Raw genomic sequence first — 22865 nt, forward strand, 5'->3', positions numbered from 1 at the left:
GGCTCTAATGTGAAAGAGGATATAATGTAATATAATATAATAAATTACTTACGAGTTTAATTTGTCAGCAACTTTCTGCCAGCCCTCTCTCCTTGCTTTTGCAGCCTTTGCAGTGTTCCCCTGCGTTTTAATTAAACTCTGAAACTCCTGAAATCCCTCAATCAAGAGTTCTTGGTCTGCTGCCGTAAAATACTGAGCGCGCTCCTTCGACATCTTCGCCAACCAATCAAAGGGTTGCCGATCAATGTTTCTACTATCGATGCGTAGCCCCTTTTAAGCCACCCAGTGATCTCACATTACTTCATCCAGCTATACTAATCGTCAACAACAGGTGTGTTCGGAGAACCGGATTAGCGAGCTCCAAGTTAGCGCGATGATTTGATCTTGGATGTAGTAAGCGAGGTACGAAGAACGGACCCCTGATGGCCATAAGGCGGTAAAATTAAGATTAAAATTTCAGCTGATCCTGCCTGTTACCATGGTGATTTAGCAGGGACAAAACGCTGACTTTCGCCTCACTGATACCCCTCAGCTCCACCTGAGCTCAGTTGTGGTCACGTGACCGTGTGGTGCCGACTCACCTGTGATGTTCTCAGAGACGAGCGGTGGCAGTTTGCTGCTGAGCTCCTCCTTCAGCTGATCTACCAGCTTGTAGATGACGCTGTGCAGGCGCAGCGGGATGCCTTTCCTCGCTGCCAGCTGCTCGATGCCACGGCTCGCCGCCACGTTAAAGCCATAGATGGAGCCTGAAGGTGAGATGCAGCCAGTCAGGACAGTCCACACTCAAATGATGTTTGAAGGTGGAGCAGGAGATTTGCTATTTATTTTAAACTTGGGTACCCTGTCATGCATTCATAGACACTCTGTAAGAAAGCGTTCTCTGATCTCAGCTTTAAACCCATCATGAAATCACACTAAACCAGCTGGTGGTCAGAAGAATCTGCTGCACACAAAATGAATAAAAACATCTGGAATGGCGTCCTTCCCTCGTACCTCCAAACATTTCGGCCATGTTGACGTCGTTCTCAGAGATGTCTCCTATGCCGAAATGGACCACCTCGAGCTCGCACTGCTGCTGAGCGTCATAGCTGTCCAGGATGTTCAGGATGGCCTCCACTGAGCCATCCACGTCACCTGGGGTCGACGGTTGTTCAGTTAGAGTGACATCACAGTGGGCGGAGCCTGTTTGAAGCTGGCTCAGTGTGTACCTTTGATGATGACCGGCAGGCTGAGCTGGTCGCTTTGCATCCTCTCGCTGGGCCTCGTGGCAAAGCGGGTCTTGTTGGCCCGGTAAAGCGCCACCTTCCTCTGTCTCCAGCTCAGGTGGGACAGCCCCTCCCTCTCCCTGCGGTACTCCTCCAGGTGGAGCTTCTGCTTCTGCTCGATGGCGATCATCTCCTCCTGCAGTTTCTGCTGCTCCTCATCGTGACTTCTCCACTCCACCACCTCCCGCGCTCGCTGCTGCAGGAGCCAAAGGAGGAAAGTTTTTATTGTGGAAGGGAGTGACAGGAAATGGTCAACGACCAACAATCCACAGTCTGGATTTTTATTTAAATTTCACAGAAAATTTAAAACCAGAGCAAAAAAATCCAATGAAGAGCAAAGTTTGAGGAGGGGGCAGAAAACGCCGATGTCCTCAAACATCACACCCAAATGTTCTGGAGATTTAACGCAAACTTAATATTTCTCATTTTTTTTCATTATTGTATGCTAAGCATCCGGTGAGATGAACACAGAACATCTGTCGGATTTATTGTTTGATAAAACATTTATTCTATTTTATGTGAAGTGATTTTATTTGGGCGGAGCCTGTTTATATCCCACTCACCTCAGACTCCACCTCCAGGATGGTCTCTCCAGCTGACGGAAGCTCCTTCCAGCCAACCACCTCCACCGCAGTACTCGGCCCCGCCTCCCTCACAGCGCAGCCGTTCTCATCAAACAGGAAGCGAACTTTAGCCCAGGATTTCCCAGCAACCAGCACGCAGCCTCTCTTTAGCGTCCCCCGCTGGACGATGGCTGTCGTGACCGGGCTATGAAAACCAAACTGGTCACACTGGGTCCGTTTGACTCTTTCATGTAAACCAGAGTTAGCACTCTGAAGGACTTACCCTTTGCCTTTGTCAGTCCTGCTCTCGATGACGAGTCCCTCCACGGGGCCAGTAGCCTCCGCCTTTAGCTCCAACACCTCTGCCAAAGCTACTGTGGCCTCAGCCAGAGCCAGAAGGTTATCACCCTGACAACATCATCAATTACATCATTAGTTTACAGCAACAACAGGTCAACTGTACTGATCTCCTATTTTAATGAAGGCATATTAACTGCTTTCATTATTTAATTTATCCACTTGTTTTATCCTTTAATCTGTTCTGTTGTACTAACTGATCAATAGGAATGTTCTTTGTGCATTGCATTGTGGGGAAACAACGCAATGTGTTGTTTGATTTTAAAAAAAGTTTGTGGATTTATTGATAAGTTCACCTTCAGAGCAGAGATGTGAATCGCCTGAACGTCTCCCCCAAACTCTTCACAAACAACGTCGTGAGCGAGCAGCTCCTGCTTCACCCTCTGAGGGTCGGCCTGAGGCTTGTCACACTTATTCACCGCCACGATCATGGGGACTGAAACACGGACGAACAGTAGAATCAGCAGTAGAAGAGCATAAAAACAAAATGAAGAGAAATGCAGCAAAAGCAGTAGAAACAGGGCGCGAAGCCTTGTTCTGAGCCCTCGGCTGTGACTGTCAGGTGGAGCTCCCACCTTTGGCTCTCCTGGCATGCTCGATGGACTCCACCGTCTGGTTCATGACGCCATCATCAGCTGCCACCACCAGAATGACGATATCAGTGGCGTTGGCTCCACGGGCTCTCATGGAGGAGAAGGCGGCGTGCCCCGGAGTGTCGAGGAAGGTGATCTTCTCACCTGTTGGCAGCTGAACTGGAAGAAAATATCCAAGAGTGGGTACGAAGCTTCAGGAAAAACTTTACTGTCTGTAAACGAGCACAAACCTGAAAACGCTGCTTATTAAAACAAGATTCAATAATCGATTGGCAGAGTCTGATAACAGATTTGAATGATTCAATGAAATTTTCTTCTGTTTGCTCTTAAAGTTTGTCTTTTAAAAAAAAAAAAAAATCTTGCTTGTTCCGTTTCCTGTCGTTGGGTGTGTTTAAATAAAGTTTAAAGCGTGCTGTTACCCAGGAAAGCCCCGATGTGCTGCGTGATGCCTCCGGCCTCTGAGGAGACGATTTGGCTCTTCCTCAGGCTGTCCAGCAGCGTCGTCTTACCGTGGTCCACGTGACCCATGATGGTGACCACCGGGGGGCGGGGCACCAGGAGGTTGGGATCAGCAGGCGGTCTGTGAAGGTTGTAGGTAATGGAGAACTTTATTTTGTTACAAACCACTAAGACCAGTTACATAAATGTGATCAGAGACTTCTTGTCACCTCCTGCAGGCATCCTTGTTGGGTTGCTCTCTGCTCGTGCTCAGTTTGGCCCATCTGAACTTCATCCCTGACCGTGTCACCACCTCTTTAATCCATCGTTCCTCCAGAACCGTGTCCTTTTCCAGAGAGTCCAGATCCACTGACGTGTTCAGCAGAGCCTCCAGCACGTGATCTGAGATTCAAATAGACCTTTATTTAAAACAGCTTCCAGCCACAAACAGTTTACAACATCGACATCGCTCCAGGGTTGGAAAAGTAGGCGCACGAGGAGAAGCCTTAAACCGGCATTCTGTCTAACAGCCACCAGGTGGTGGTAAACTCATTGGTCCATTTTTGGGAACCAAGACGGCGAAGGTCAAACGGTCATCTTGAAGCTTCAATGACCAATGGGAAACATCAAATAGCTCCGCCCACCTGTATACTGTCTATCATCCTTACCGAAGTCTTTGTTCATGGCTTCAGCGAGTGCAGCCGCCGTCATCCCCTGTCGGATCTCAACTTCCTGTTTATACACTTTGGGCTTGACCTTCTGGGTCTTCTGATCTTTCTTCTGACCTTTGACCTGCATTTAAAAATTCTTTATTATGACATGCTTCATTTTTTTTCACTTAAAACTTTATTTGTACAGATGAAGGAACTGTATTGCTGTGTCTTCGTTAATGAACATCATCAGGAGGAAGAAACTCACATGTTTGAAGGTGAACTTCCTGTTCGGTTGGCAGGTGAGGAGAGAGTCGGTGCTCCCGGCACGGCAGAATAGGGCTGGAAACAGGAAGTTACTGAACAGAGCTGGGTCTGCGTGCACAAGCCGCCGGGTACCCCGCATCACCAAAGACATCACACTCATAGCTGGGCAGGGACAGGTGAGCCTAACGTGCGAGAGAGCAAACATCTGCAGGTAAAACGTCATCATCATCGGGAGGCGGTCTCATTGAGACCAGCCATCGATCCTTTCACTCAGGAGTGTGTCTGTTCCTCTCTGTCGGCCTCACAGCCCACAATCTCTGAAAGTAATATACCTGCACACATCCTGATGTAACAAGTGTCACCTGGCAGTTTATTGCTCTCTGCCAGGTGATTGGCTGAAGAGCTGTGAAGAGGTAGTGGGTGTGTGGGGTGAAGTCAGCGCTCTTCTGTGGAAAAACCAGAGGCAATTCATTCACTCGGGTGCGAGTGGGTATACTGTCGGTAAGAGACTTTTGCCATTTTTGTTTGGATCATTTGCTATTGTATGTGCCTATTTTTAATGTGTCGTTGGACTTTTTTAGTGTGACCACGAATTTTTTATTTTTTTTATTATATCTTTATTTGGAATGGACAAGAAAAATCCATCTGCATAGCAGTATATGAATAACATGGGAACAGAGTCCTTCCAGGTTTTTAGATTAAGTCCAGGAGAGCAAATGATAAACACAGTGATCAACAGGTGCATATTATCCTCCACTGGCTGTTACTAGGAGAGTTACTCACATGCTCTCCAGAAGGAGATACCTAGAACACATTATATGGAACTATAAACATGAACTGGGGGGATGCCCATGCTGCTGCCATGGTGAACAAATAAATAAATAAATAAACAATAGTAATCTAAGTAAATGTTAAAAAAAGTGAATCAACAATGGTCAGAAATTAGATAAGCAGATTACAAAAATACAAGTAACAGTGAGATCAAGTGAAGTCAGCTCTTGTGGGGGTAATGAATAGGATCCAATTGTTCCAAATTTGGTAGAATTTGGCCTTTTGATTTCTTAACAGATATGTCAATTTTTCCATCCTAAATATGTCTAAAATGATCTCAAACCAGTCATCCAGGGTAGGCTGGACTGGGCTCAACCATCTTCTAGTAATTGTTTTTTTATTTGCCACCAAGAGTAATTGCGCCAACTTAATCTCACTCCTACGTTCCAGAAAAGGGACCAGACCCCTGTACAAAACCTTAAAATCTAAAGGTATTTGAACGTTAAAGACTGGACTTAAGGAGGCCTGGACACCCATCCAGAAGTTTTTTTAATTTGGGACAGTCCCAAAAGACATGAAAATGGTTAGCAACAGTCGAGCCGCATTGTCTCCAGCATTGCATATGAACCCCTTTGTATCTCTCCTGATATGGTGTCTTGAAATACCTAATGATATTCTTCCAGCCATGTTCCTTCCAGCTCATAGAACTGGATGTAGCCCACTGACAGTGCCAAACATTTTCCCATTCCCCCCCAGAAATAACAATCCCTGATTCCCGTTCCCATTTATCTTTAGTGTATAAAGTATTATCCTCGCTGGCACTAGAGGGAGCTTTGTATAACTTGGAGATGGATTTAGTAGGAATCATGGTTGTGGCATTTTTCAGAATGAGGAAAAAATGCGACTCAACATCATTAAAGTCAGACAATTTGCATTCATGATCAATATATGATCTCAGCTGTAGATATCTGTGGAAATCGTATTTTGTCAAGTAGTGGTTGTCCCGCGGGGCTTCAAATCTGAGCACAATATTTCTATGAGTAAGAGCGAGGAATGTCGTAAGGCCATAGGATATCCATGCTTTAAAGTTAGAGTCGTGTCTATTTGGGATAAAATCTGAGTCGAAAGCAAACCACCTAAAAAATTTTAACATTTTGTGTATCCCGCAAATGTTAATTACCCTCTGCCAAACTTGGAGGGTGTGAGTTAGCCAGGGGTTCCCCAAGGTTTCCAGCCGACACATTAAACCCTTATCTGCCATTACAGCTTGTAGAGGGAGTCGCACCAACAAGCTGGACTCCAGTTCCTTCCACCTAGCTGTGTATGTTTCGTTGCACCAATATAAGAGGGGGGTTATTTGAGCGGCATAATAATTCCTGAGGGAGGGGAGACCCAGTCCTCCCTTTTCTTTGGGGAGCTGTAGGGTGGCATATTTAATCCTTGGCTTTCGGCCCTGCCAGATAAATCTGGAGATCCATTTGTCCCACTCAATAAATTGGTAATCGCTCACTTCTATTGGCAAGTTTCTAAAAAGGTAAAGCAGTCTGGGGAGCATGTTCATCTTGATTGCAGTTACCCGGGAGCTGAGACTCAGAAAGGGGATCAGATTCCATCTGTGCAAATCAGCTTTTATACTTGCAGATATTGGCTCGTAGTTTGCCTGAAAGAGCCCTGAGAGGTCCGCAGTCAGATATATTCTCAGGTACTTAATTTTCTCATTATCCCAATTTACTTTAAATTTCCTACGTAAAGCTGCAGGAGCTGTGTAATTTAAGGTCATCACCTGTGTTTTTGAGATGTTGACCTTATAACCAGATAACTTCCCAAAATCAGTTAAAGTAGACACTAAACGACCTCTCCGGCTCCCCCAGGCAGACCAGTGCATCATCGGCGAACATTACTACTTTATGTTCAACTCCTGACAATGCAATACCCTTAATGTTATGATTTTGTCTAATCGATTGGCCTAATGTTTCTATAAATAAATCGAAAAGAAGTGGTGAGATTGCACAACCCTGCCTACAGCCACGTTCCAGAATAAAGGGCTTAGAGAGATCACCGTTTACCTTAATACGGGCTGAAGGTCGAGCATAAAGAGCTTGGATTACTCTAATAAACTTGTCTTGAAAGCCAAACTTCCCCAGAACCTTGTACAAAAATACCCATCTGGCTTTCTCAGCATCTAGACTTCCTATTATTGATTGAGTTTTGTTTTTTTGTATTTGAGTAGAGATGTGTAATATTCTCCTAATGTTGTTTGTCTATGGTGAATGAAACCAGTCTGATCTAGATTAATGAGGTCAGGTAGCAGCTTCTCCAGTCTACGGGCAAGAATAGAGGTAAATAATTTGTAATCCAAGTTAAGGACACTGATCGGTCGATAGTTTCCACATTCTCGTTTATCTTTCCCCTCTTTTGGGATAATTGAAATAGTTGCCTCCCTCCAAGAGGGTGAGATTTCTCCCTCCTGTAGGATGTAGTTAAATGACTTCAGCAATATGGGGACTAAATCTGCCCTCAGGGTGCGATACCACTGAGAACTGAACCCGTCCGGCCCAACTGCCTTACCTGGTTTTAATCTGGAAAGAGCTGCATTAATTTCTTCCACTGAAATGGGATGTACTAGATACTCATTTTGAGAGACGGGGAGTGAAGGTAATTCTAGAGAGCTAAGAAAGGCATCAATACAATTCTCCTCCATAGCATTGGGTTGTGAGTACAGTTCCCTAAAGGTCTCAAAGCATTTCTGAATGTTTTCTAATTTTGTTTCTAGAATATTAGTTTTGGTGTCCTTGATTTGGTATATCGTACTTTCCTCTAGTTGTTTGCGTAATTTATGTGCCAGGTATTTTGCAGATTTCCCTCCCATCTCATAGTATTTCTGCCTCAAAAAATTAAGTTATTTTGGGCCTCCTGGGTGTAAATATCATTAATTTCACCCTGTATTTTCCTGATATCCTGCTTTACAGTGGGATTTGCGGTGTTTATGTCTTCCTGTTCTTTCAACTTTAAATTTGCCTGTAGATCTACTAATTTTTGCCCTTTGATTCTCTTTAAGTGGGAGGTGATAGAAATTAATTTACCGCTTTGAGCGTATCCCAAAGAATAGTTGGAGAAACCTCTCCTGTGTCATTAACTTCTAAAAATTCTTTAATGTCTTCCTTTAATTTGGAAACTATGGCAGGATCATTAAGCAAGTGCAAATTAAATTTCCACAGTGTGGTACGTTTTTTCCTAGCCACCTGTAAAGATAGAGAGATAGGACTGTGGTCAGATAGATCTCTCGTTAATATGTCACATTCTCTGAGCCTAAACCTATCAACTTTAAACATGAAAAAGTAGTCCAGCCTTGCATACACTTTAAATGAACCAGAATAGTGAGTGAAATCTCTGGTAGATGCGTAGCGATCCCTCCATACATCTATTATCCCCATCTCTACCATATAGGAATTGACTTTTCTAGTAAGTGCTGTTACCTGATTGGTCGGGGAGGAGGAGTCTAGTTTAGGGTCTAGCCTAAAGTTAAAATCCCCCCCACAGACAACTATCCCCCGAGAGTCCACCATTAAATCAAACATATTCCTATAGAATAGCCAATCGCTCCCGGGGGGAGCATAAACATTTAATATTGTGATCTCAGACCGCTCTATCCTTCCTGTTATTCTAACAAATCTGCCTTCCTCGTCACAGAGTTCTGAGATATGTTCATAGTTAAGTGTACCAGAGATGAGTATAGCCACACCCCTCTTGTGTTTAGACTTGACGGAAGAAGAGAATACATATTTAAAACCCTTTCTTTTCAATCTCAAGTGATCTGCTTGGTTCATGTGTGTCTCCTGAAGTAGTGCAATCTGGGCCTTCTCCTTCCTTAGTTTGGACAGTATCTTACTCATCTTAATCACATTCAGGACCCCGTTAACATTAAAAGAGATTACTTTCACTGACTCACTACCCATAAAGATATATTAAGTAACCACAGCACATAAACTCAATAGCAGCAGGCAACCCCCTCCTAAAACAGTAACAAGTGAAAAAAGTTAAGAATAAACAGAAAATATTTGAACATAACTGAAGCTTAAAAGCTCCTAGGCTGGCTTCTGACAGTGGAACACTTCCACTGACACCCTCACAACTTGAAGGGAAACCCCTTATTACTCCCTGAGTTAGGGGGCCTTCCACTGTGACGGCACTCACAGCACGAGAAGCCCCACCCATTTTAGCTCGACAGTAACCATAATTCACCATGTTGTCCATAACAAATACATAACATTAAATTAGTTCTTGTCACGTCTGTATACTTGCAGCTTCTCTCTATATCCTACAACTCCTCGGTTCTGTCGCGGGCGCCGACCACCAACTCCTCACCACAGCGGGCATCTTTGTAGTTTTTCTCTGGGGGTTGCCAGTGGTGTAATCACCTTGACCGGCAGGCCCCGACTCGCCAGGTCTGCCGTTGCCTCCTCCACCATGTTGTAGGTTTTCGCTCCTTCTTCGAAGAAAACCTTAAGGCGCGCTGGGTAGAGGGTCCTAAACCGTAGATTCTTCTCTTTTAGGACCTTTCGTGCCTCTGCATACTCCTTCCTCATAGCCATGATCTCAGGGGGGAAATCGTGGTCTAGGTTGATCTTGCTGGAATTCCACATAAAACCTTTCTTTTGCCAAGCGAGCCTCAGCACTTCTTCTTTGACAGTGAAGCACAGGAATTTTACCAGGATCGATCTGGGTTGGGAGCCGTCCGGTGGGAGTGACGATAACGCTCTGTGTGCTCTCTGAATTTGTAACGATGTGAGATAAGATAACCTTTATTAGTCCCACACGTGGGAAATTTGTTGATGTTGTTGGTGTGATGGCGAGATTCTCCCGGAGTAGCTTCTCCACATAGTGGGCCATAGATGGAGCTCCCAATTCTGCTCCCTGCGGCACCCCGTATAGTCTGAGCGACTCCCTCAAGTAGGGAAAAGTCTTTTATACTGGAAAGCAAAATCAGCCTGACTCAAAATTGATATGGTATCATAGTGGGGTTGGATACTTTTGATCTAACATGGATTCATCCTGTGGAAACAGCAAATTTCAATTTAAGAGCATTTCGAAATCATTAAAAGAGTAGGTCGTCTATGGGCAATTTGAAAAGGCTTTTTTTTTTGGAAGGCAAAATCTACCAAAATCTACTAAGGCTACCGTAGGCAGGAGCCTCGCGGAGTGATACGTACTGTGCTTCAACATAATATTACCATATTGTGTGTGTATAACCTCTTTTTAAGTTTTGTGGATATTATACATGGTTATGCTGAGGATATGTCGGCCAATTTCCACTGGAAATGCCTTTTGGTTAAACTGTCAGCGAGGAATTTGCATTTGCACTGTTAAATTTTTATATAACTTTAATGCACATAAAAAACAGCTGCTTGTTTAAGTGAAAATACATTGATGAGGTTTTTTGCACTAATAAAGTTGTGGAGTTGTAAAGTATTTTGTCTAGTGTCAATTGTATCGTCAGTTATATCGTTATCGCAAATTTTCAAATGTATATCGTGATAAATATTTTTGGTCATATCGCCCTGCTCTACTGTGGAAACATGAATTTTTCATTTAAGAGCATTTTGAATCTGTTAAATGAGTAAGTCATATATGGGCAGTTTCAATGGGCCATTACTTTGAAAGGCAAAATCAGAATGACTTGAAATTGATATGGTAACATTGCAAGGTTGGATACTATTGATCTAAAGTGGAATTACCCTGTGGAAACAGAAATGTTCCTTTTTAGAGCATTCTGAAACCACTGAAAGGTAGGTCTTAAATGGGCAATTTCAACAGGCCATTAATTTGAAAGGCAAAATCAGACATACTTGATATTGATATGGTGTCACTGTGGGGTTGTATCCTGTTGATCTAAAGTAAAATTATCCCGTGGAAACAGCAATTTTCATTTTTAGAGCATTCTGAAATCGTTAAAAGAGTAGGTTGTATATGGGCAATTTGAAAAGGCTTTTATTTTGAAAGGCAAAATCAGACCAACTTGAAATTGATATGGTATCACAGTGGGGTTGTATACTGTTGATCTAAAGTGCATTCATCCTGTGGAAACAGCAATTTTCATTTTTAGAGCATTTTTAAATCGTTAAAAGAGTAGGTCGTAGCTTGGCATTTTGAAAAGGCTTTTATTTTGGAAGGCAACATCAGAATGCCTTGAAATTGACTTGGCAACATCGTGAGGTTGGATACTGTTTATCTAAAGTGAAATTATCCTGTGGAAACAGCAATTTTCCATTTTAGAGCATTCTGAAGTCTTTAAAAGAGTAGGTCGTATCTTGGCAATTTGAAAAGGCTTTTATTCTGGAAGGCAAATTCAGACTGATTTGATATTGATATGGTATCACTGTGGGGTTGGATACTGTTGATCTAAAGTGGAATTATCCTGTGGAAACAGCAATTTTCATTTTTAGAGCATTCTGAAACCACTGAAAGTTAGGTTTTAAATGGGCAATTTCAACTGGCCATTAGTTTGGAAGGTAAAATCAGAATGACTTGAAATTGATATGGTAACATCGTGATGTTGTATTCTGTTGATCTAAGGTGAAATTATCCTGTGGAAACAGGATTTTTTCTATTTAGAGCATTTCGAAATCGTTACAAAAGTAAGTCATATATGGGCAATTTCAATGGGCCATTACTTTGGAAAGTGAAATCAGACTGACTTGATATTGACATGGTATCACTGTGGGGCTTTATACTGTAAATACAGATTGAAATTATCCTGTGGAAAAAAGAATTTTTCTTTTTAGAGCATTTTGAAATTGTTAGAAGAGTAAGTCAAATATGGGCAATTTCAAATTTCTGTGGTTGGATAGTGTTGATATAAAATGCAACTAGTCTTTGGAAATATGACTTTTGCTTTTAAGAGCATTCTGAAGTCATTGAAAGAGTAGTTCAAAAATGAAAATTCACAGGGCTTTTACTTTGAAATCCAAAATAAGGTGGCCTTGATATTGACAGGGCGCTACTAGGGTACAATGTTGTGTCATGTAGATCTAACATTAACGTTTGTAAACAAGCCTAAATTATATGTTATTATGTTCTTAACATATCTGTTAATTCACTCGAAGTTGGCTTTTATTTTGAAATCTGGTCTCCACATCCATTCCCGTAATACTTTGAATACACGGGGAACAGAAAACAAACTGGAGGCTGGCTTGACACAAGTCCGAAACTGAAAGTGAGACTTAACAGTTCAAACCGATAACGAAGAATCATCGATCCGTGAAAAACATAAAAAATAGCAGCTGTTAAACAGCAGAGTTTGTGTAGCTCGGCTGAACTTCCGGCCTGCAGAGGAAGAGACTGATTGAAGAAACGTTTAATCAGAGCCGAACGTGAAAACTGAACCGAGCAGCTCACCTAAAGCCTCAGGTGTAGTTCGTGCACGTAACATTACCTGGCAGCGTTTCTGAGTGACGTTTGGCTCTGCCTGACGTCAAGACCGGAGGACTCTACGTCGGAACTACAGTCAACTCAACCCAGCAGCAGAGCGTCAGAGAAGGGAGCGTCACGGCACCACAGCAACCCCGACATCCGCCTCCGGTCGTTCTCGTTCTCTCTCTTCGCGCTGTCCACTCAGCTCATCGTGAACAACACCTGCGACAGGGAGCCGCCATGACAGCCAGCACACACACCGGAAGCACTTTGTTGTCTTCTGTTAGGTTTGCGTGTTGCTGCCCTCCACAGGTCAGGCAGGTGGATGGAGACGGTTCAGGACAGCTGTAGACTCACCTGTGTCTGCATTATTATAATAAGACTAACTCACCTGGTGTGCTTTGAGTCAGCTATTCAGGTTATTGTACTCGGCCCTGAAAATCTTAGAAATATGGTATCTAAGCAGATTCTTACTCTGGATGGCATTACCTTGGCCTCCAGTAACACTGTGAGGAACCTTGGAGTCATTTTTGACCAGGACATGTCCTTCAACGCACATATCAAACAAATATGTAAGACTGCTTTCTTCCATTTGTGCAACATCTCTAAAATTAGAAATATCCTGTCTCAGAGTGACGCTGAAAAACTAGTTCATGCATTTATTACTTCCAGGCTGGACTACTGTAATTCACTATTATCAGGATGTCCTAAAAACTCCCTGAAAAGCCTTCAGTTAATCCAAAATGCTGCAGCAAGAGTCCGGACAGGTCCTGATGACCTTTGATCCCTCTGTGTGGGGTTCCAAGAAAAGTGGGGTTTTTTATTATCAGACAAACAGCAGAGAGAAGACAGCGCCGCCATGTGGATGTAAATATTTATTTTCTACCTTAAGAAATACAGTTTCTTTATTTCTATTCGTTCTGTTTTGAGGTAGAATTCTTTTACTTTTTAAATGAAGTTCCATACAAACTGTTTTCTACTTTTTTCACTTTTTAATGACTAGGATCAAACACAGATCCATTTTCCTTTTTTTTAATCTTCATCATCATCTTCTTCTGACAGGACACCACGACAGTCTAATAGCACCACCGTTATAAATAAAGTTGTATCAAATGTTTGGTCAGAGTTTGTGAGAAAGGCACATCCCGACAAACCAGACATGGCTACACGACACAGCTACACGCCGTCCACGGGTCACAGCGACACGCCACAACAGCGGGAAACACGTCCTCACATTAACTGTACAGCAAGAGGTGAACTCGGGTCAGAGTTCAGACTGAGGAGTCGGGGGAGCAGCATCAGAGGAGAAGAGGAGGAGACTCTCGTGGACCCAACAAGGACTGCAGAGACCTCACTGACATTTCCACACAAACAGGCTGCAGAGAGGAGACCAGAGACAGACGGCAATCAGTTACAACCAGCCAGTCTCCAACCTTCCTTTCAGAGGAGTGTCAAACAGCTAACAGATCATCTGCAGACGAATGGCTTATTGGAAGGGTTTCAGTCAGGTTTCAGAGCAAATCACATTTTGGATTCAGGAGACAGACACTCTCTCTACTTTTAAGATTCAAACTTTCCTTTTTGCTAAAGCATATAGTTAGGGCTGGACCAGGTGACCCTGAATCCTCCCTTAGTTATGCTGCAATAGGTGTAGGCCAGCGGTCCCCAACCCCCGGGCCTCGGACCGGTACCGGTCCGTGAGTCGTTTGGTACCGGGCCGCGAGAGGTGAGGCTCAGGTGTGAAGTGTATAGTCCTGAAGGTCCTGAACCTTTTTCTCTGTGAAATATTAGAATTACGTCTCAGGGGTCCTAAAACGTCTCATTTAGATCATATTAAAAAACCCCACAAACAAGCAAAGCATCACAGTTTCCTGTCTGAGTTGTTCTGCAGTCAGTTTTCTGCCCACGTTTGGCTGGTTTCACTCACAGATTTGGTGTAATTCAGGCCTCACCTGCAGTCGCTGCCGCCGGCGCTGATCACGTATTTATCATCGCAGGAGAAGCGGATGTTGGTCACGTGAGCCGAGTGGCCGAAGTAACGCTTGTGCTTCGCCTGGAAATAAAGACAGAAGGTGGCGCTCAGTGTGAGCTGAACCATTCAGGGATTTCTCATTTTTGGAGCTCACTTACAAATTTTTCAGCGCAGGGGAAGTCGAAGAGCTTGATGAGCCCGAAGTCATCTCCGGTCACCATGTTGACTCCAGCGTGAGAAACACAGGCACAGTTAACGTCGGCCTTCTCGGCGTTACGAGGCCAAATGCCAACAACCTCGTCCCCCACGATGCTACGAAAACCGAATAGAAACACCTCCGTCAGCTCGGTCGCACCTTAAATGAGCTCAGGAAGGCGGCAAAGTTACTGGAACTAATTCCTGTTTTTTATTCATGAAAAGTTCCTCCAGCTTTTCCTGAACCCATCCCAAATTGAATCCGTGCTTCCTGTTTTTAGTTCAGGACTCCACGGCGACCCAGGGCTGGAGGACCGGAGCTCTGCTTCTAGGATCATTTTCTGTTGCTCAACATCAGTCTGAAAAGAGTCCCCTTAGTTCACCTTCCTGTCTGCTTTCTAGGATATGTCTGAACTTGTTTACTTCCCTAACAAAGGCCCGGCATGAGAGAACCCCACCACCACCAAGAACAGCCCCATCTTATCGTTTTGTTTCTTGGATTAGAGAGGGCCGATGACTCCTCTGCATCCCATAAAGCAGGGGTCTCAAACTCCAGTCCTCGAGGGCCGCTGTCCTGAAACGGTTCCATGTGTCCCTGCTGCAACACATCTGAATACAGTTAGCAGGTCATTAGCGAGAGAATAGGACCTGATTGCATGCTGAGGCAGTAATTCAGCCATTCGATTCATGTTACAGCAGCTCATGACTGAATGAAGACAGTGCAATAAAAGTACATTTTTCCAAACACTTACTCGAGTAGGTAGGGTTAGGGGTCGCCACCTCAGCATGCAATCAAGGGCTGTGTCCCAATTCAGGGTCTGCACGCTTGAAGTACGCATTTCAAGTGCGATTACGTCACCGCCACGCGACGACGGCTGTCCCAATTCAAAGTGCACTTCAAATGCATACTCCAAATGCGCCGTCGATTTCCCCAAATATCAAGCGTGGTCCGGTGCATGCTTCGTGGCCCCATATATCCCACAATCCATAGCGCGGCGGTGGATGTGGATAATTTTGCCGCAAAATACGGCAGAAGGGAGCGGCCGAAGAGTGAACTGTCAAAAGTAAGTACTGAATATTATGTCACTTATTTATGTGCGAATGTTTAAGAACATTAAAACATTACTGTTGGTCACATGTCGGCAAAGTTATGTGACATTAGTGATGTTTGTACTTTCAGCGGTAACTTGGTTTTAAAGCCTCTACTTCTAAATATATATATAGTTGACCTTAATCTTACAGAGAATGTGATGATTTATGGATAATTAAAGTCAGTCATATATCCACAAACACAACAAGCTGAAAGTCAGTGATGCTGCTCGGTTTGCAGTCCTGAATATGACGGCACAAGCAGGATTCACTGCACTGTTAATTATGTGTGCCTATGCCAAGAGGCACACATATTACTATTCGTCGGATTTATTGTGTGGATGCCCTCAAAGGGCTTCCACACTATTGAGTTCCTGTTTCTCTTTATTATGTGTGCCTATGGAAAGAGGCACACATATTACTATTCGTCGGATTTATTATTCTTATTATTATTATGTGTGCCTATGACAAGAGGCACACATATTACTATTCGTCGGATTTATTATTATTATTATTATGTGTGCCTATGGAAAGAGGCACACATATTACTATTCGTCGGATTTATTATTATTATTATTATTATTCTCCAGTTTCCGCCTGAAATTTTGCAGCGAATCTCGCCTCGCAGTTTTGAGACAAGCTTCATATATGTTACCTCATTTTGTGCGGCCGGATCTGGAATGGTGTGCTATGACTTTTGGTGTTTATGAATTTTATAGTTTTTTAAATATTAATATTTTAGTGAAAATTTTCCCGCGCTCCTCTGCCAAACAGTTTTGACATTAGGATTACATATGTTAGATCATTTTGTGCGGCTGGAGCTGGGCTAGTATGGTGTGACTTTTGGTGTTTATAACTTTTATAGTTTTTGAAATATTTAGATTTTAGTGCAAATTTAGGCCAATTCATCTTTTGGCGCCAAATAAACAGACTTCATTTGTGGTGTCTTGGCTCTCTCTAGTGGTATACCGGGAGTAGTACAGCCGAAAAGATTTATCCTTGTGTTGAAAACTCCATATCCCACAATTCATAGCACGCCTCTACAGAGTGAACAATGGCGGCCACCACTTCGTTTTATATGTCTTTTATTCGTGTTTCTAGGTCACAAAATAAGCTTTTAAGATATTTTCAGGCGAGAATCTAGGTGTGTAAACTTCAAATATCTGCTTGTTTTATCAAGACATCCCATATTTAGCGACAGTGCTCTGACTACGTCGGTCCTGCCTGACAGCTAGCCGGCTACCTAGCTAGCTGCCGCACTTGGCTGCAAATGGATAGCGAGGGGACTCTCTCTGTAGTTTCACCTCCCCGGTCTCTCGCAAATGCTCGCATAGAATCGGAGTTACAGCTGGATGTGGAAAAAATAACTGAGTTGTTTGGTGGTGCTATAACGCGGAGCTACAACAGTGGGCAGCTATCCACCGGTGTATGACAGAAAGGATATGCCGCGAATGAGACATACGAGGCAGGCGACTGGTGTTTGCTAACGCGGAGGTCAATCGTGGATCAGGGAAAGCGAAGGCAGGAGCGTGAGGTGAACTGAATTTCAGGTAAGAAGTTATGACCTGCACTCTATTTGGGTCAGATATAAACCGAGTTTAGGTGTAGTTTATTTAGCAACAGTTCTCTTACGTGTTGCTGATAGCCGGCTGGCTAGCTAGCTAGCGCCGCTAGCTTAGCTAGCTAGCGCGGCTAGCGACCCTTCGTGAAAAACCACCCAGGCTTGGCTGATAGTGAGGTGGCTAAAATGTGTTTAATCGCCCGATCGCTCGGCAAGGGTCTGTGTCTTAGCTGGACTTATTTTTCGTTTATATGGGCCGATGATGCTGGTCGATGTGGAAAAAATAACTGAGTTGTTTGGTGGTGGAGCTACAACAGAGGGCAGCTATCCACCGGTGTGTGACAGAAAGGACATGCCGCCAACGAGACATACGAGGCCGGGCAGGCGATTGCTAACGCGGTGGTCAATCATGGATCAGGGAAAGCGAAGGCAGGAGCGTGAGGTGAACTGAATTTCAGGTAAGAAGTTTTGAACTGCACTCTATTTCGGTCAGATATAAACCGAGTTTAGGTGTAGTTTATTTTCGTTGTGCTGACTTTTTCAATCACGTACAATAACTCGTACTGCGTTCTAGCTAGCACGACGGAGTTTCTATACAGCTGTGTGCGCATGTTGAACTTTATGACAGCCTCCCCTGTCGAAACTTCAGTCATGAAACTGATCAATGATCGGCGTTTCTCTCTTGTTTGTTTATCGCGCAAAACAACAGCAGCACGTTTAAGCTTGATCAGCTGTTGTTAGAATTCATTTGCTTTTAATTTCTGGTATCAGCTGATGTTTGCTGGAGCTACAGCTGTAAAAACGGCAGATGTCCTTACTGAATCATCAGAGCTGAACTGGTGATGGAGAAACAGGTTTACTCTTTAGGTGACATGAATAAGTTGAAGGGAAGTTATGAACTATTTTTGACAGACAAATACAGGGAGTGCAGAATTATTAGGCAAGTTGTATTTTTGAGGAATAATTTTATTATTGAACAACAACCATGTTCTAAATGAACCCAAAAAACTCATTAATATCAAAGCTGAAAGTTTTTGGAAGTAGTTTTTAGTTTTAGCTATTTTAGGGGGATATCTGTGTGTGCAGGTGACTATTACTGTGCATAATTATTAGGCAACTTAACAAAAAACAAATATATACCCATTTCAATTATTTATTTTTACCAGTGAAACCAATATAACATCTCCACATTCACAAATATACATTTCTGACATTCAAAAACAAAACCAAAGCAAATCAGCGACCAATATAGCCACCTTTCTTTGCAAGGACACTCAAAAGCCTGCCATCCATGGATTCTGTCAGTGTTTTGATCTGTTCACCATCAACATTGCATGCAGCAGCAACCACAGCCTCCCAGACACTGTTCAGAGAGGTGTATTGTTTTCCCTCCTTGTAAATCTCACATTTGATGATGGACCACAGGTTCTCAATGGGTTCAGATCAGGTGAACAAGGAGGCCATGTCATTAGTTTTTCTTCTTTTATACCCTTTCTTGCCAGCCACGCTGTGGAGTACTTGGACGCGTGTGATGGAGCATTGTCCTGCATGAAAATCATGTTTTTCTTGAAGGATGCAGACTTCTTCCTGTACCACTGCTTGAAGAAGGTGTCTTCCAGAAACTGGCAGTAGCACTGTGAGTTGAGCTTGACTCCATCCTCAACCCGAAAAGGCCCCACAAGCTCATCTTTGATGATACCAGCCCAAACCAGTACTCCACCTCCACCTTGCTGGCATCTGAGTGGGACTGGAGCTCTCTGCCCTTTACCAATCCAGCCACGGGCCCATCCATCTGGCCCATCAAGACTCACTCTCATTTCATCAGTCCATAAAACCTTAGAAAACTCAGTCTTGAGATATTTCTTGGCCCAGTCTTGACGTTTCAGCTTGTGTGTCTTGTTCAGTGGTGGTCGTCTTTCAGCCTTTCTTACCTTGGCCATGTCTCTGAGTATTGCACACCTTGTGCTTTTGGGCACTCCAGTGATGTTGCAGCTCTGAAATATGGCCAAACTGGTGGCAAGTGGCATCTTGGCAGCTGCACGCTTGACTTTTCTCAGTTCATGGGCAGTTATTTTGCGCCTTGGTTTTTCCACACGCTTCTTGCGACCCTGTTGACTATTTTGAATGAAACGCTTGATTGTTCGATGATCACGCTTCAGAAGCTTTGCAATTTTAAGACTGCTGCATCCCTCTGCAAGATATCTCACTATTTTTGACTTTTCTGAGCCTGTCAAGTCCTTCTTTTGACCCATTTTGCCAAAGGAAAGGAAGTTGCCTAATAATTATGCACACCTGATATAGGGTGTTGATGTCATTAGACCACACCCCTTCTCATTACAGAGATGCACATCACCTAATATGCTTAATTGGTAGTAGGCTTTCGAGCCTATACAGCTTGGAGTAAGACACATGCATGAAGAGGATGATGTGGACAAAATACTCATTTGCCTAATAATTCTGCACTCCCTGTAAACACCAAGCTCCTTTTTTTGTGTAGCTGACAGCTGGTAACTGTGCAGGGGCGGATCTAGCAAAGCTTTTGCCAGGGGGCCAGGTAGGGCATTAACAGAGAAAGGTGGACATAAAGATATACTTTTCTTTCTTACTCTCATATAAAATATTTAGCTTTTATTAAATGCTTATCCGAATCTTACAACCAAAGTTTGTATAATAATACACAAGGTTGGCTGTAGACCATTGTTCATCATTCAGAACACTGTGTAAAAATAACAAAAAACAGAAAGTGAATGCAAAAGTGCATAAATATTTATTTTACGTGTTTGATGTGTGTGGCGGGGCGTGGTCTGCAGTGCCGCTGCAGGGGAGGTGGACCCACCTGAGCGGCACCTGCAATCACGCCTCTCGGGCGTAGTCTGTGCTCTCTCGGCTGTTTTTTTGGGTGTGTGTTGGGCTGTCAGTTGAAAAGCTACAGCCAGCTGTTTGGGTACCGCAACCATGTGTGAAAAGTGGTCCATAACGTAATGCTTCAAAGCGTGTTCATGCAAACATTGTCGGATCTGCCGTGGTACAATGGGACTTCTGCTCATGAACCTGTGTGCACAGCGTCTGCAAATCGGCGCTGTACGAAGTAACTTCATCTTTACACAAAACTGTAAGCTGTTATCTGTGAAGCGTGAGCGGTGTTTGTTTTTACCATAGTTCATGGTGGAGAATGGGTGCTCTTCTGAGTTTTGCTCTCTGTAGCTGTATGAATGGCAAACTACACTGAATAGCAGCGGCATAGGCACACATAAAATTTCTTCTGAAATTTTCGCTTTCTAGTTATTATTATTATTATTCTCCAGTTTCCGCCTGAAATTTTGCAGCGAATCTCGCCCCGCAGTTTTGAGACAATCTTCATATATGTTACCTCATTTTGTGCGGCCGGATCTGGAATGGTGTGCTATGACTTTTGGTCTTTATGAATTTTATAGTTTTTAAATATTAATATTTAGTGAAATTTTCCCGCGCTCCTCTGCCGAACAGTTTTGACATTAGGGTTACATATGTTAGATCATTTTGTGCGGCTGGAGCTGGACTATTATGTCATGACTTTTGGTGTTCATGACTTTTATAGTTTTTTAAATATTAATATTTTAGTGCAAATTTAGGCCAATTCACCTTTTGGCGCCAAATAAACAGACTTCATTTGTGGTGTGTTGGCTCTCTCTAGTGGTATGCCGGGAGTGGTACAGCCTGTCGACCCTTATTTGGATTACCGTAATGATGACAATTTCAACGGTGCGCACAGCGTCGCTGCTTTCAGGAGCCATTGGAATTTTTAAGGTTGCGCAAATCATTCAAAGTTACGGTAATGCTTGGTGGAAACTCAATATCCCACAATTCATAGCACGCCTCTACAGAGTGAACAATGGCGGCCACCACTTCGTTTTATATGTCTTTTATTCGTGTTTCTAGGTCACAAAATAAGCTTTTAAGATATTTTCAGGCGAGAATGTAGGTGTGTAAACTTCAAATATCTGCTTGTTTTATCAAGACATCCCATATTTAGCGACAGTGCTCTGACTACGTCGGTCCTGCCTGACAGCTAGCCGGCTACCTAGCTAGCTGCCGCACTTGGCTGCAAATGGATAGCGAGGGGACTCTCTGTCGTTTCACCTCCCTGGTCTCTCGCAAATGCTCGCATAGAATCGGAGTTACAGCTGGATGTGGAAAAAATAACTGAGTTGTTTGGTGGTGGAGCTACAACAGAGGGCAGCTACCCACCGGTGTGTGACAGAAAGGACATGCCGCCAACGAGACATATGAGGCCGGGCAGGCGATTGCTAACGCGGTGGTCAATCATGGATCAGGGAAAGCGAGGGCAGGAGCGTGAGGTGAACTGAATTTCAGGTAAGAAGTTATGACCTGCACTCTATTTGGGTCAGATATAAACCGAGTTTAGATGTAGTTTATTTAGCAGCAGTTCTCTTATGTGTTGCTGATAGCCGGCTAGCTAGCTAGCGCCGCTAGCATAGTTAGCTCGCGCCGCTAGCAACCCTTCGTGAAAAAGCACCCAGGCTTGGCTTATATTGAGGCGGGTGAAACTCGTGTCAGCACCCGGTCGCTCTCTATTTGGGTCAGATATAAACCGAGTTTAGGTGTAGTTTATTTTCGTTGTGCTGACTTTTTACAATCGTACTGCGTGCTAGCTAGCACGACGGGAGTTTATATACAGCTGTGTGCGCGCTAAGTTACTGACGTTGGACTTTATTTTATTCATAATGGTTAGTTCATAGAGTTGCCGTACAAACGGAATCGTGCCACATTCAGAGAAAATATTACGATTTATTCTGTCGTTACGAAGCCTCCCCTGTCATTCTCTCGCCTGTTGAAACTTCAGTCATGAAACTGATCAATGATCGGCTTTTCTCTCTTGTTTGTTTATCGCGCTAAACAACAGCAGCACGTTTAAGCTTGATCAGCTGTTGTTAGAATCATGGATCAGGGAAAGCGAAGGCAGGAGCGTGAGGTGAACTGAATTTCAGGTAAGAAGTTATGACCTGCACTCTATTTGGGTCAGATATAAACCGAGTTTAGGTGTAGTTTATTTAGCAACAGTTCTCTTACGTGTTGCTGATAGCCGGCTGGCTAGCTAGCTAGCGCCGCTAGCTTAGCTAGCTAGCGCGGCTAGCGACCCTTCGTGAAAAACCACCCAGGCTTGGCTGATAGTGAGGTGGCTAAAATTTGTTTAATCGCCCGATCGCTCGGCAAGGGTCTGTGTCTTAGCTGGACTTATTTTTCGTTTATATGGGCTGATGATGCTGGTCGATGTGGAAAAAATAACTGAGTTGTTTGGTGGTGGAGCTACAACAGAGGGCAGCTATCCACCGGTGTGTGACAGAAAGGACATGCCGCGAACGAGACATACAAGGCGGTGAGGCTACCGCCGATCGACCGGTGTTTGCTAACGCGGAGGTCAATCGTGGATCAGGGAAAGCGAAGGCAGGAGCGTGAGGTGAACTGAATTTCAGGTAAGAAGTTTTGACCTGCACTCTATTTGGGTCAGATATAAACCGAGTTTAGGTGTAGTTTATTTTCGTTGTGCTGACTTTTTCAATCACTTACAATAACTCGTACTGCGTGCTAGCTAGCACTACGGAGTTTGTATACAGCTGTGTGCGCGCTAAGTTACTGATGTTACCGATGTTGAACTTTATGACAGCCTCCCCTGTCATTCTCTCGCCTGTTGAAACTTCAGTCATGAAACTGATCAATGATCGGCTTTTCTCTC

At 43.7% G+C, this 22865-nt stretch overlaps 1 protein-coding gene and 1 long non-coding RNA gene across 3 annotated transcripts in view; both read right to left on the reverse strand.

Annotated features, from left to right (window-relative positions):
• The window catches only part of mtif2 (mitochondrial translational initiation factor 2), a 16625-nt gene extending 3826 nt beyond the window's left edge, over nucleotides 1-12799 (reverse strand). Inside the window, exons 1-13 of one of the 2 annotated variants that reach the window (XM_005465928.4) lie at nucleotides 12337-12799; nucleotides 4466-4579; nucleotides 4135-4315; nucleotides 3885-4008; nucleotides 3447-3618; nucleotides 3198-3358; nucleotides 2761-2937; nucleotides 2482-2621; nucleotides 2112-2236; nucleotides 1829-2033; nucleotides 1209-1461; nucleotides 994-1134; nucleotides 582-746 (exon numbers count right to left, since the gene is read on the reverse strand). In XM_005465928.4, coding sequence (XP_005465985.1) covers nucleotides 582-746; nucleotides 994-1134; nucleotides 1209-1461; nucleotides 1829-2033; nucleotides 2112-2236; nucleotides 2482-2621; nucleotides 2761-2937; nucleotides 3198-3358; nucleotides 3447-3618; nucleotides 3885-4008; nucleotides 4135-4293 — 1822 coding nt within the window. In that variant the 5' untranslated portion in view covers nucleotides 4294-4315; nucleotides 4466-4579; nucleotides 12337-12799. The remainder of the gene's footprint in view (nucleotides 1-581; nucleotides 747-993; nucleotides 1135-1208; nucleotides 1462-1828; nucleotides 2034-2111; nucleotides 2237-2481; nucleotides 2622-2760; nucleotides 2938-3197; nucleotides 3359-3446; nucleotides 3619-3884; nucleotides 4009-4134; nucleotides 4316-4465; nucleotides 4580-12336) is intronic. The other variant, XM_003460060.5, reaches the window with a different exon arrangement.
• A 372-nt stretch (nucleotides 12800-13171) lies between these two features.
• LOC112847021 (uncharacterized) lies at nucleotides 13172-15284 on the reverse strand. The gene is made up of 4 exons (XR_003220296.1): nucleotides 15234-15284; nucleotides 14445-14598; nucleotides 14267-14367; nucleotides 13172-13690 (listed from the first exon to the last, which is right to left on the reverse strand). It is a non-coding gene; the product is annotated as an uncharacterized LOC112847021 (long non-coding RNA).
• Nucleotides 15285-22865: the final 7581 nt, after the last annotated feature.

Source organism: Oreochromis niloticus, linkage group LG6, assembly GCF_001858045.2.
Source record: "Oreochromis niloticus isolate F11D_XX linkage group LG6, O_niloticus_UMD_NMBU, whole genome shotgun sequence".
NCBI lineage: Eukaryota > Metazoa > Chordata > Actinopteri > Cichliformes > Cichlidae > Oreochromis > Oreochromis niloticus.